The sequence below is a fragment of the Gorilla gorilla genome, chromosome 5 (assembly GCF_029281585.2).
Source record: "Gorilla gorilla gorilla isolate KB3781 chromosome 5, NHGRI_mGorGor1-v2.1_pri, whole genome shotgun sequence".
Taxonomy (NCBI): domain Eukaryota; kingdom Metazoa; phylum Chordata; class Mammalia; order Primates; family Hominidae; genus Gorilla; species Gorilla gorilla.
The window spans coordinates 62,062,207-62,074,473 of record NC_073229.2 but is presented as its reverse complement, the minus strand read 5'-3'; the positions used below and the strand labels follow the sequence as shown (position 1 = coordinate 62,074,473).

Below are 12,267 nucleotides of genomic sequence, written 5' to 3'. Positions count from 1 at the left end.
GGGAAGATCCTTACTCCCAGTTGCGTGGTGAAGGGTTAAGGCAGAAGCTAGACTTCCAGAGGAATGGAATAGGGGGAAAGGGAAGAGATTGAAGCTAGATGTGGGAAAGGACTAACAGAGGGCAGAGGGGAGGGCATTGGAACCGGCCTTCACTGAACCATCTTTCTTCCCTAAAAGAACAGCTCCAGAGAAGCAGTGAAGTGTGTGCAATACCCTAGGCTGGAGGGCAGGAAACCTGAGTTCTAATTCTGAATTCTCTCTCTGTCATTAAGGAGTTATGTGACCTTGGGCAAGTGCCTTCCTCTCTCTGAGCCTTAATTTCTTCATCTGTGCAGTGAGGAAGTTGACTGGACAATTTCTAAGGCTCTGACTTGTAGGTGTAGGAAGCAGGCCAGGCTGAGCCACTGCAGGCAGCCTATCCTTTCAGGCCATCCACCCCACACTGCTTTTCCCTGTATCCCCTGGCACAGCAGGAAGGACCCTGACATTTATTCATTCATTCATTTCTGGATGTCTCCATTCAGTAAACAGGTGTTGGGTACCTATTGTGTGCCCAGTACAGAAATGAAACACAGTTTCCCTCCTGCAAGGAGCACAAAGTCTAATGGGGAGAAAAGAACATGAGCACAAATTCTAATGGGGAGAAAAGAACATGAAAAACAACCATTATGAAGAATATAATAAAAGCCATGCATGATCAATCTTGTGCATACACAGTCACTGTGGAATCCTACTATGTGTCATTAGAGTCTTTGACATACAGTAACTGTTCTCCCCAATTACTCACAGGGAACCAAGGCAGAGGGAGAGTGAATGGCTTACGCAAGGTCACCTGCTAGCACTCACAGAGCTAGTCCTAGAATTCAGATCTTTCCCACTCAAAATCTATGGGGAATATTTGTGGGTAGGAAGTTAGTTTGGGGCAAAGCCTCGATGTCTGATTTTGGGGGATAGGGTACAAACACACTGATCTGCCCAGGATGTTCCTTCCCCTTATTGGGGACAGGAGAGCCACTGCTCCCACCCCTCTAGTCCCACTCCTGGCCCTGCCTTCATTTTACTACTCTTCCCTTTCCAGGTGAGGTGAAGGTGGCTCTCTGTCCACCTATTGCTTAGAGCTATCCAGCCTGCATGGTCCTCTCCAGGTTGATGGGTCCATTCTCCCTGCCCAGAGGAAGGCAGCTGTCCAGAAGAGGCGGAGGTCTGGTTCACTCCCTTGGCAGAGGCAGAATCTCACTTAGTGGTTCATTCCAGCATCTCCTGCCCATGCTTTTTGGGAAGCTGGCCTCACAGCTAACTCCAGCCCCTCTTGTTCCAGTTTCAACCCCTTCCCCCACAGAGAGCAGAGCCCCTAACCTTGGCCTTTCCAAACCCACAGAGGATCCTCTCGTGCTCCCCATTTAGGCGCCATAATCTTCCTCTTGACACCCACCCCCACTGCCTTCCTGTCTCTACTTCAAAGGGCTTTGGAGGAGGGACAGTTTAGCTCTTTTTGGCCAACCCTAGAGCTCCCAAGAGACAAAAGGCTACCCCTGCCTTCTCCATTCACACACAGTACCCTTCCCTGGAAGCTACAAGAAAGGGGGGTGAAGGAGGGGGCGGTGGAAGGAGCCAGCTGACCGGCTGGTCACCATGGAAACCAGGCCTGTTTCCTGAAGATGAGCCCAGCTGGGGTGGGTGGAGGTGGGGAGTGGGGGCACAAAGGGAACCAGAAAACAACAGAGAGAAAGACGAGGGGCCCAGCCTCAGAGAAGACTGGAGCTGAGGAGGCGAGGTCAGGTCCCTAACCATGCTGTGGCGTAAGTCAAAGTCCCCAGGTCACCCTTTCAGCTAACACTGCCATGGTCCCCCTCCCCATTCCTGGAGTGTTGGAAAGGATTCCTGTCAAGAGTGCAAGCTCTGGTAGTGGGGCCAGTGGGTGACTCAATGCTGACCTCATGTGGCCATAAAAGGGACTGCCACACACCTGTTACGGCTCAGGGCCAAACACCTGGCTGGGTTAAGTGGGTTTTTCCTTAAATTCAGCCTCTGTATGAATAAAAAGGAGGTCCTTGCACACTCCTGAGTTCTTACATCCTTGCAGAGGGCTCAGACACTCCCACCCTATGTGGTTTACCTCTTGATAAAGAAAAGAAGGTTCCACTAAAAAATATGTAAAAGTTTTGGATTAGATGAGAAGCCATCTCTGCACTTTCTATTTTAACTTGAGCAAGTCAACTCACCTCTCTGGGCCTCAGTTTCCCAACATTAAAATGGGGATGATAGTGTCAGATTTCGTGTGGATTTTTTTGTTTTTGTTTTTGTTTTTAGACTGAGTCTCACTCTGTTGCCCAGGCTGGAGTGCAGTGGTGTGACCTCAGCTCACTGCAACCTCCACCCTCAAGTGATTCTCCTGCCTCAGCCTCCCAAGTAGCTGGGATTAATTACAGGCATGTGCCGCCAGGCCCAGCTACTTTTTGTATTTTTAGTAGAGATGAGGTTTCGCCATGTTGGCCAGGCCAGTCTTGAACTCCTGACCTCAAATGATCCACCCACCTCAGCCTCTCAAAGTTTATAGGCGTGATTACAGGCATGAGCCACCGCGCTCGGCCAAATTTTGAACCCAATTGGTCTGGGTCTGGAGTTTATTACTATACTTTTGCTGCAGCCTTTGAGGACTGGAGAGGAACATGTCAGGGGAGGAGACTGAGAACATCTGAAATCATGCTGACGCAAGAGAAGGAGATGCTTCAATTTCCCAGGCCTTTCCCCTCGTGGCACCTCACTGGGCTTCATGCTCATTACGTCTTTCCCACTCTGGTCCTACATGGGGTTGAAGAACAGTGGGCCATCTTCTCCCCTCAGCCCTCCCCCAACTCTTCTGCCTCCAATCACCCTCCACAGACTAGGTCCTTCTCCTCTCCCTATCTCTCTTCCCTTCCCATTCTCAGTTCAAATGGAAGCTTCCTTGCCTCTCACCCCACTGAGTAGCTGGCCCCACTGTGTGCCCCCACAACACCCTGTTCTCACTTTTGTCTTATCCCAACCACTCTGAGCTGTAATTGCCAAGGAGCTTTTTTAGGACCATGGGATTTTTTTGTTGGTCATGGGGGGTGGTTATTGGTTATTACTGTGATCGTCAGTTTTGCTTCCAGTAGAAAGAACAACGTCAGACATTACAGGAGACCTTCCATACATGTTTGTCAAGTAGGTGAATGATGGATGAATAAAATGAGGTTGCAGGGGAAGGGCTGTGGGAAAGCTGGCCTCCCCCCTGCAAAACGTTGCTGTCTACACTCATCCACCTTCCTTTCCCCAATGCTGGAGATGGAAAAGCTACATGTTCCCTTGGGGATAACCCTCTAAGGGCATTGCTGGCGTTAGGCTGATAGCACTTGGAATAGTGGGGAGGAATGAGGGAATAAATCATGGAGCATGGGCTTAGGGCTCACTTGTAGTAGGGTGCTCCCATGGCCTTCCTAGGCCCAGGGACAGTGAAAGAGGAAAGATGTTTTGGGACTAAGATTGGGGCTGTGTTGGGGACCTGAGCAGAGTGCAACCCAGCATGTCTGGGGCCTCCCCAACCTGACCCCACTTCCTTGACTGCTGGGGTTGACCAGAAACTGTAACTACCCAAGGCCAGGGTTTCACCCTTTGAGGAAGAAGAAACTCCACAACCACTTTGCTTTTTAGACAACAGTTTCCCTGAGAAGACGCTCTTTCCAAAAAAACATTTTCATGCCCAATTCCATGTGATGTGGGACGTTGACACAGGAGACTGTCTTCCAGGACCCAGGAGAACTGCTCCTTTAAAGATAATGGGAGTCCCCTTTCCCTACCCGTACCCCTGGGCACTGATAGGGAAAGATGAGAAAGCAAGAGAAATTGAGATAAATGGGCAGGGGATAGGAAGCAGTGCTTCCCCATCCCATCGCCTACATGCCCTCCCCCAAAGATGCCAGCTTGTACAGACAATTAATAGATATTTCTTTTAAAACGAATGATCCGGGCCCGGTGGCTCACAGCCTGTAATCCCAGCACTTTGGTAGTCCGAGGCAGGCAGATCGCTTGAACCCAGGAGTTCGAGACCAGCCTGGGCAACGTAGCGAGACCCCTGTCTCTACTTGTAGTCCCAGCTACTCGAAAGGCTGAGGCAGGAAAATCGCTTGAACCCAGGAGGCGGAGGTTGCAGTGAGCCGAGATCAACCACTGCACTCCAGCCTGGGCAACAGAGCAAGACTTCGTCTCAAAAAAATAAAAAATAAAAATAAATGAATTAAGAAATAGAAGTGAAAGAAGGAAACAGTACATGCGTGGAACTAATGAATGGAGTGAAGGAGGAAGGGGGAAAGAGTGAATGAATGAATGAATGAGTGAATGAATCAACGACGGAGTGAGTCAAGGCCCGGGAACCACAGACTCCAAGCCTACGCAGAGCCCGGGAAGGGGGATTCCAGAGGGGCGGGGCCTCTTTCCGGAAGCGCCCGCCGGGGGCGGGGAGGGGGCGGGGCCATCTGCGTGAGGCGACCCTGTTGGTCCGGAGGGGCGGGGCAAGGAGGAGGACCCGCTTGGGCGGTTCGGCTGCCCACAGTAACCGCTGGGTGGACCTGGCCAGCGCTCCGAACCTTGTCCTCGCTGCGCGCCGGCCCCTCGGAGCCCCACAGCCCGGGAAGGAGGCCGCCGCGGGCCGGGCGCCCGCTCTGCCAAGCGGACCCGCAATCCGGAAAGGCGGCGCGGCGGAGCCCGGAGCCGGATCCTGCTCAGACCGGGCCCCCGCCGGCCAGAGCCGCGGGCATGTCGGAGGCGCGGAAGGGGCCGGACGAGGCGGAGGAGAGCCAGTACGACTCTGGCATTGAGTCTCTGCGCTCTCTGCGCTCCCTACCCGAGTCCACCTCGGCTCCAGCCTCCGGGCCCTCGGACGGCAGCCCCCAGCCCTGCACCCATCCTCCGGGGCCCGCCAAGGAACCACAGGAGAAGGAAGACGCGGATGGGGAGCGGGCTGATTCCACCTATGGCTCCTCCTCGCTCACCGAGACCCTGTCCTTGCTGGGGGGCCCCGAGGCTGAGGACCCGGCCCCACGCCTGCCACTCCCCCACGTGGGGGCGCTGAGCCCTCAGCAGCTGGAAGCACTCACTTACATCTCCGAGGACGGAGACACGTGAGTATGGGGGCTAGGCTGAATCGGGATGCTAACTCTGGGCCTGCCCAAGAGCCGCAACAGGTCGGGCACCCCCACTCCCCCGTGAAGATCCTTCAAGTCCCCATTCGCTCTTCCAAACTCCAGACTTAACTCTCAGCCCACTTTTGAGGTTCAGCCAGGCCATGGAATCATCTCTGTCCTCCCATTTCGGGGTGGGCAGAGCTGGCAGGACCCTTAACCCAGCTAGCATCTTGGAAATCTACCAATAATCCACCCTTAGGAAGAGAAAATTCCCCTGACCAAGTCCAGTTTTTTTGTTTCTTCTTGCTGGGGAAGGGGACATCCTTATTTGCTCAATATCTGGGATTCCCAGTTCCTGACCTCAGAATGCTCTGTCTCAAGGAACAACAGGTGCCAGTTACAGGTTGCCAGTCGGGGCCAGGAAGCTAGGCATGGGGGGTGCCACCAGGGTGTAGGTTTGGGACTGGTCCTCAGGAGGACGGGGTGAGCCAGGCTGGGGCACTCTTGCCCCAGCAGACAGACAGGCGGCTGGCTGCCCCAGCTTACTTCCTCCTCTGCTAAGAAAGGGGAAGTGAGGGCTAGAGTCAGCGTCCCTGACATCCTCTACCTCCAGAGCCCCTAGTCCCACTAACTGTCGTGTCTCACTCCCTCACTTAACCCTTCCTCCTCCAGACCCAGATGGAGTTTGGTGGGAGTGGGCCAGAGGGCAGTTGAAGTAAAAGGCAGTTGTGTGGGATGGGTTGGCCAGTTGAGGATTTAGCCCCCCAGGAAGAAGAAAACATTGACAGAGGAGGGAAAGGTTGGGAACTGGGGATGAGAAATAGAGTTGGGGAGGGCTGGAATCCCTGGTCAAGGGTGCTCATATAAACAGGAGTAGGGGAGGCAGGAGGTGGCTGTCCTAACCTGCTTTTTGGAGATGCAGGGTCCTAATCCTGGGTGGCCATTGATAAAGACAGCTGGTGGACCCAGTGGGTGGGAGAGGAGTGACCCAGTCCTTTCTGTACTCTGCCTGGATCACCAGCCCTCAGGCCCAGAACCCCAAGGTTTTGGGGGCTGCACGCAAGATACCACTGATGACCTTTGATCCAAGGAGAGGGGACTTTTGACATTGCCGTCTTTTGTTAGCCTCTCAGCCCCAGCCTTTTCCATCTCTAGTTAGAAGCAGGTGTTGTGTCCAGATTGGGTGTGTGTGTGGAGGGGAGAAGTGTCCGGGCTCCCCAGCGAGTCCCCAGAGAGGAGGGGGCACTTTCCTCCCTCTGTTGGAGATGTCTGGGCTGTGGGAGGTATGGAAGTGGGAAGAGGAAGTGGGAGGAGGGGATACTGGGGGAGAGAGGGAGGTGGCTGCAAGAATGTGACCCAGAGAGCAGGCCCTGGCCTAGGGGATTTCCAGAGCAGTTCCTCCCTCCCTCCGTCACTCTCCTGGGCCTCTCCTGCTGCCTGCTGCTAAAGCCTGCCACCCTCCTGCCCAAGCAGCCCCCTACCCAGCCCAGACGGGCCTTTTAGGCAATCTACCCCCCTCACTAATGCCCCAAGGCAGCTGTCCCGGCCTAGACCCTCCATCACTGGCTTTCGTTTTCCCCACCTGACGTGGGGAAACCCCAAGACTGGAACTTCCCCTCCCAACTGCCCCCATTACCCCTAGATTAAGGTTCTTGGCCCCCTCAACAAATACATTTTCTGCACTACAAAGACCTCCTCTTGGAGGTGCACACAGGAATGGAGGGCCTCTGATAGGCCCGACCTGGTCTGTGCTATCTGAGAGGTGCCTCTTGACTCCCAGGGAAGGGCAGCAGGACAGGATGCTGCACTGTCTCCTTGCTCCTCTTCCAAGAGTTTCTGTGTCTCTCCCTTGGAATGTGTAACACTGAGTTGCTTGGGGGTACGGGGTGACCCTGCAACTGTCTCCTTTCCTGTGTGCTGGGGTGGTGGGGTGCTTAGCCCTGGAAACCCCCTCTGGACTACTTCGGCAGCTTTCAATTTGGCTTTGAGCTGCAGCTGGCTTGGCAGAGCCCTGAGGGCAAAGAGGAGTGGGTGTGGGCAGGCTGGACAGGAAGGCTGTTGTCCTGTCAGCACCCTGCCCACATGCCCACCCAGCCAAGGCCCTCCTGAAGGCCAGCAGTGGGAACTTGGAGCTCCAACCCTAGGATCCTGGCTTCCCACACCAACCCTCACTTCCTGGCCCACATTCTCACTTCCTGGACCTACCCTATGGGTAGCTAGTTAAAGTTTGATGTGTTCCTTCTAACTCCAAGACCCCAACCCACTCCCTCTGGCCTGGGCCCTAACTCTAAGCCCCGCCTCTGCTCCCCTAGGCTGGTCCACCTGGCAGTGATTCATGAGGCCCCAGCGGTGCTGCTCTGTTGCCTGGCTTTGCTGCCCCAGGAGGTCCTGGACATTCAAAATAACCTTTACCAGGTTGGTGGCAAGAGAATGTTATGCCCAGATACCTGTTTGTGCCCTGGCAGCCATTCCCAGCAGCCATACCAGTCCAAAGGCTGCTCACTTAGGAAACCATATGCCAGACACTGAGCTAGAAACTGAGGAGACAGACCCAAGTAAGACATGGCCTCTGTTCTGAGGTGCTTGCATCCTGGGCTGGGGGACTTGTATCAACAGCTAAATACACAGCCTGGTGACAAGAGTTGTGATAGAGACACATACCAGCTGCTATAGGGTCCGGTGTCTGTGTGCAGCAGCCAGGGAAGGCTTACAGAGGAGATGCCATCTGAATGGAGCCTAACAGAGAGTTTTGCCAGGGAGAGACTGCCCAGTGCCTCTATCTTTCCTCCTGCAGCCTAACCCCTGGGGGTAACAGAGGTCTCCTCACAGGGTGAGGGGCTAGACTCTCCTACATGTCCTTTCTCCAGGGCCTAAGGTGACTTACAAGAAAAGCAGAGAGCTACTTTCTTCACCTTGCTTCCAGAATTGGGATCCCAAGAGCTTGGTGGGGGAGGGGTGTGACAGGGGAAGGGCTCGGTAGTATTTCCTTGGAAGAACAGGTTATGGCCTTTATAAGCTGCTTTCAAAGAAGATGCTGGCAGCTGGTGATTCTTGAGCCCAAGCATGTTCCCAGAGGTGGGAGCATGCTGCAGTGGCCCCATGACCCTCTATTTGTGCCTCCAGACAGCACTCCATCTGGCTGTACATCTGGACCAACCGGGCGCAGTTCGGGCACTGGTGCTGAAGGGGGCCAGCCGGGCACTACAGGACCGGCATGGTGACACAGCCCTTCATGTGGCCTGCCAGCGCCAGCACTTGGCCTGTGCCCGCTGCCTGCTGGAGGGGCGGCCAGAGCCAGGCAGAGGAACATCTCACTCTCTGGACCTCCAGCTGCAAAACTGGCAAGGTGTGGACAGTCTTAAGGGCCTGTGGGATGAGGAGGGCATAGGAGATAGGGACCTCACTCTTGGGGAAGGGAGGGTCCCAGCTTGTCCATTGGTGCCCCTCCCACTGTAAGCACATAGATATTCAGTACATCTTTGCCAAATGAATGAATGGATGATTTGATTTCGAATTTAACCAGTACCTACTGCCTGCTGAGAAGAAAACTAAATCTTGCCCTTAAGATACTTAATTTAATAGAGATTAGATGACCTGATTCATTCATTCAACAGAAATGTACTGAGGGTTTTCTATGTGCCAGACGTTATCCTAGGAGCTACACTTGCATCTGTGTGCAAAATAGAGAAAGATTGAGATGAGCAATAAATATAAGAAGTGAACTATGTAATATGTTAAAAGGAAGTAAGTGCTGTAGTAAAAAGCAGAGCAGAGTGAGAGGAAGGAATGTGGGGAGTAGGAGAGTTGATATGATTGTTAAATAGGGTGGTCCGGGAAGGCCTCATGGAGCCAGTGACATCTGAATAGGGCCCTGAGGGAGGTGAAGAATGTAAATTTGAATCGAAATCTCTATTACTAAGCAAGGGTCAGGAGTGTCCAGACCAGAAAGGAGAGCAAAAAGGCCAGGGGAGCACAGAAGGAAGTGGCCCCTGAGAAAGGGCTGGGGGCATGAGGATCTTAGGTGGCTTTTCAGAAAAGGTGGCTTTCAGACTGGGCTTGAAGGCAGGTTGTGTGTGTGTGTGTGTGTGTGTGTGTGTGTGTGTGTGTGTTGTAGTTTGTGTATAGGAGGAGGGTGTTCTTTGGGGGTGTCACTCAGCAGCCTGACCCCTGAAGCATGAAAGTTTCAATAACATGACTCTGAAAAGGTGGAAACTTTGAGTTCCTTTCCCCTTAGACTTTTGAGGGGGTTTTGGGGTTTGCATTTTAACAGTCTTGTGATTAGAGACATTGAGTGGGCTGTGAGTCCCTTGGGGCTGAGTGGTAGGGAGGTCCCAGAAGAGAGGGAGTTGGTGGATGCAGATCAGCAGCCCTCACCCTCACTCTCACCCCATCCCAGGTCTGGCTTGTCTCCACATTGCCACCCTTCAGAAGAACCAACCACTCATGGAACTGCTGCTTCGGAATGGAGCTGACATTGATGTGCAGGTGAGACAGCCAGCAAAGCACTGCCCGGCCCAGGGCCTGCCCCCACCTGACACATCCCCAAGTCCCCTGCCGAGCAGTCAGAAGTGGTGGCATTCACTTCCTTATCCAGAGCCCAGGCCCAGCACACTGCCTCTGAGGGCCTTGGCTGACATCCTTATTCCTCCCCAGGAGGGCACCAGTGGTAAGACAGCGCTGCACCTGGCTGTGGAAACCCAAGAGCGGGGCCTGGTACAGTTCCTGCTCCAGGCTGGTGCCCAGGTAGATGCCCGCATGCTGAACGGGTGCACACCCCTGCACCTGGCAGCTGGCCGGGGTCTCATGGGCATCTCATCCACTCTGTGCAAGGCGGGTGCTGACTCCCTGCTGCGGAATGTGGAGGATGAGACGCCCCAGGACCTGACTGAGGAAGTAAGTGGCATATGCTTTGCTCTCCAGGGCCTCGCACACCCATAGCAGAGAGAGGTTCTGTCATTAGCTGAAAGGGCCAGGGAGCCAGGAGTCCTGGGGTATAACCAGGACTCTGCCACTGACCAACTGTGGGAACTTGAGCCTGTTTCCTTAGTTGGTCAGGACCAGGGAGCCAAATTTGGACTCTTACAGGGACCCTGCAGTTAAAGTGAATCAGTGAAGTTGGCCAGATATGAGACCATGGTGTGGTGAGGCCTATAAGAACCCAGAGAGCCATCCCTGAGGGTCTCTGTACTCAGCTTCAGCAACGGCTTACAAAGCAGGAGTGTAGGCCCAGTTTTTCCTGGTCTTGGACTTTTTTGAGAGGTGAAACTCAGATTTTCCTGTACAGTCTTTCCTATTTTTAAATGTTCAGTATAAAAAAGAAACCTAAATGTTCTGTGGGTACCCAGCACCCCCTCCACCACCCCCCAACAACAACAAACAACTCCAGGTCCATGGGCTGAATCACCTCTAAGGTCCCTCCTAACTCGGATATTCTGGCATTATCTTAGAAAAGGAAGGCTTGTCTAAGTCCTCAGGGCTCTGCCAAGCCCAGAGGGGCCACTATTTTGAGGATTCGTGTGAAGATTTGTTCCCTGATGGTCTTCAACTGTCATTTGGTGGGGAGGGAGTGGCCCAACAGGTTTCCCTGGGTCCCCTTTCCCAAGTCACCTTTTCCCATGTCCTCTGATCTTGCTTCTCTCCATTCTCCTTCTCAGTCCCTTGTCCTTTTGCCCTTTGATGACCTGAAGATCTCAGGGAAACTGCTGCTGTGTACCGACTGAAGCCAGGCAGGGTCTGGGATCCTCGGGGCTCCACCTCTCCATCTGGAAGCCGGAGCCATAACTGCTGCAGTTTGGGCCCAGGCTGTGTGCTCTTCTGGTGCCCTAGGGACTGCTGTGGCCAGAGCCTGGGGCCAGCCAGTACAGTCCTGAGCTGAGGAGGAGGGACTACAAGTGGAAGAGAGCCAGTCTGGAAGGAAGAGCTTTCCAGGTGGACAGGGATTCTTGGAAGACGCCCAAAGCCCCAGGTATCCTGGGTGAAGCCTGTTTGCCTCTCTTGAAAATGGCAGGTGCTCTTGTTTTACCCATGTTGGGTCAGCCTGAAACTGCCAACCAGTAGGAAGCATGGACTCTCCTGAGTGAGAAGAGACTCAAATAGGAGCAAGCAGAACCCTGAGAGGTTTCCCATCTTATTGCTGTTGAGGACCCTGAAACACCGTTGTTTAAAGACTTCACACGGAAGGCTCTGAACTGAGCCACTGGGGAAGAGAAGTTTCAGTAACATGACACTAAAATGGCAGAGACGTTAAAAAAAGTTTTTCCCTTCTAGAGCTGTTTTGCGCGCATGCATGTCTGTGTGCATTGGGGCTTTTTAGACAGGCCTGCCCTGTGACTTTGTGGTAGAGACAGAGAGAAGGAAATTGTCCCCTGAGCACGGTAGGGCCTTGCTGGGTGGGGTCAGAGGCCAGTAGTTCCAGGCCTTTCTCTGTGTCCAGCACAGACCCTTGTCCTTGCTGTGGAAATGATGAGGGATGGAGGGACAGGAGGAAGAATGAGAGGACACATGCCCTGGAGCCCTCACCACTGCCCTGGGGGTTACCATCTGGAGGAGCCTGGGGATAAGGGTAACCCAGGGAGGCTGGGCACAAGGGAGCTGACTCCACGTTTTTCCCCCCATTCCTCACCTTTGAGGGCCCTGCTAGGTCACCCCTATGCTGGCATGAAGAGCATGGGGCAATAAACCAGCACAGTCTCTGACCACTTGGAGCGTCTCATCCAGTGAGAGAGACAGCCGTTAAAAGCATAAACATCCAAATAAAGATGTCTTTACAAGTTGCAGTGGGTGCTATGAAGGGAAAAGAATAGTGGGAAGGAAAAGGATGGAGTCGGTAGAGGGTCATACTTTGGGTGGTCCGGGAACCCTCGCCTGAGGAGTTATCATCTCAACTGGGATGTAAGGATGAGTAAAGGGATGGGGGCAGAGCATTAGGGGGAAAGCCTGTGAATTAGAGGAACTGAGAGCAAGCCAGTGGGGCTCCACAGCGGGCGAGTGAGTGGGCGAGGAACGCGGGCGAGGCCATGTAGAGCCTTGAAGATCATGGGAAGTGGGACAGAATTACTACCCAGCCAACAAAGGAAGGAGACACCTTCATCCTGTCAGAAAACGGGGAAACTAACACAGGAGGGGC

At 53.7% G+C, this 12,267-nt stretch overlaps 1 protein-coding gene across 1 annotated transcript; it reads left to right on the top strand.

Annotated features, from left to right (window-relative positions):
• Positions 1 to 4,188: 4,188 nt before the first annotated feature.
• NFKBIE (NFKB inhibitor epsilon) lies at positions 4,189 to 11,911 on the top strand. Its single transcript, XM_019029009.4, has 6 exons — positions 4,189 to 5,138; positions 7,454 to 7,556; positions 8,265 to 8,487; positions 9,538 to 9,626; positions 9,795 to 10,034; positions 10,796 to 11,911. Exons 1-6 carry the CDS (start codon positions 4,357 to 4,359, stop codon positions 10,859 to 10,861), a joined length of 1,503 nt encoding a protein of 500 aa, XP_018884554.2. The 5' UTR covers positions 4,189 to 4,356; the 3' UTR covers positions 10,862 to 11,911.
• The last annotated feature ends 356 nt before the right edge of the window (positions 11,912 to 12,267 follow it).

Bases quoted from the DNA above. Each gene is read 5' to 3' on its own strand.
- NFKBIE (XM_019029009.4), top strand. From the start codon at position 4,357: ATGAATCAACGACGGAGTGAGTCAAGGCCCGGGAACCACAGACTCCAA. The intron at 9,627-9,794 runs GTGAGACAGCCA...ATTCCTCCCCAG, and splicing joins GAGCTGACATTGATGTGCAG to GAGGGCACCAGTGGTAAGAC. The intron at 10,035-10,795 runs GTAAGTGGCATA...TCTCCTTCTCAG, and splicing joins CCCAGGACCTGACTGAGGAA to TCCCTTGTCCTTTTGCCCTT.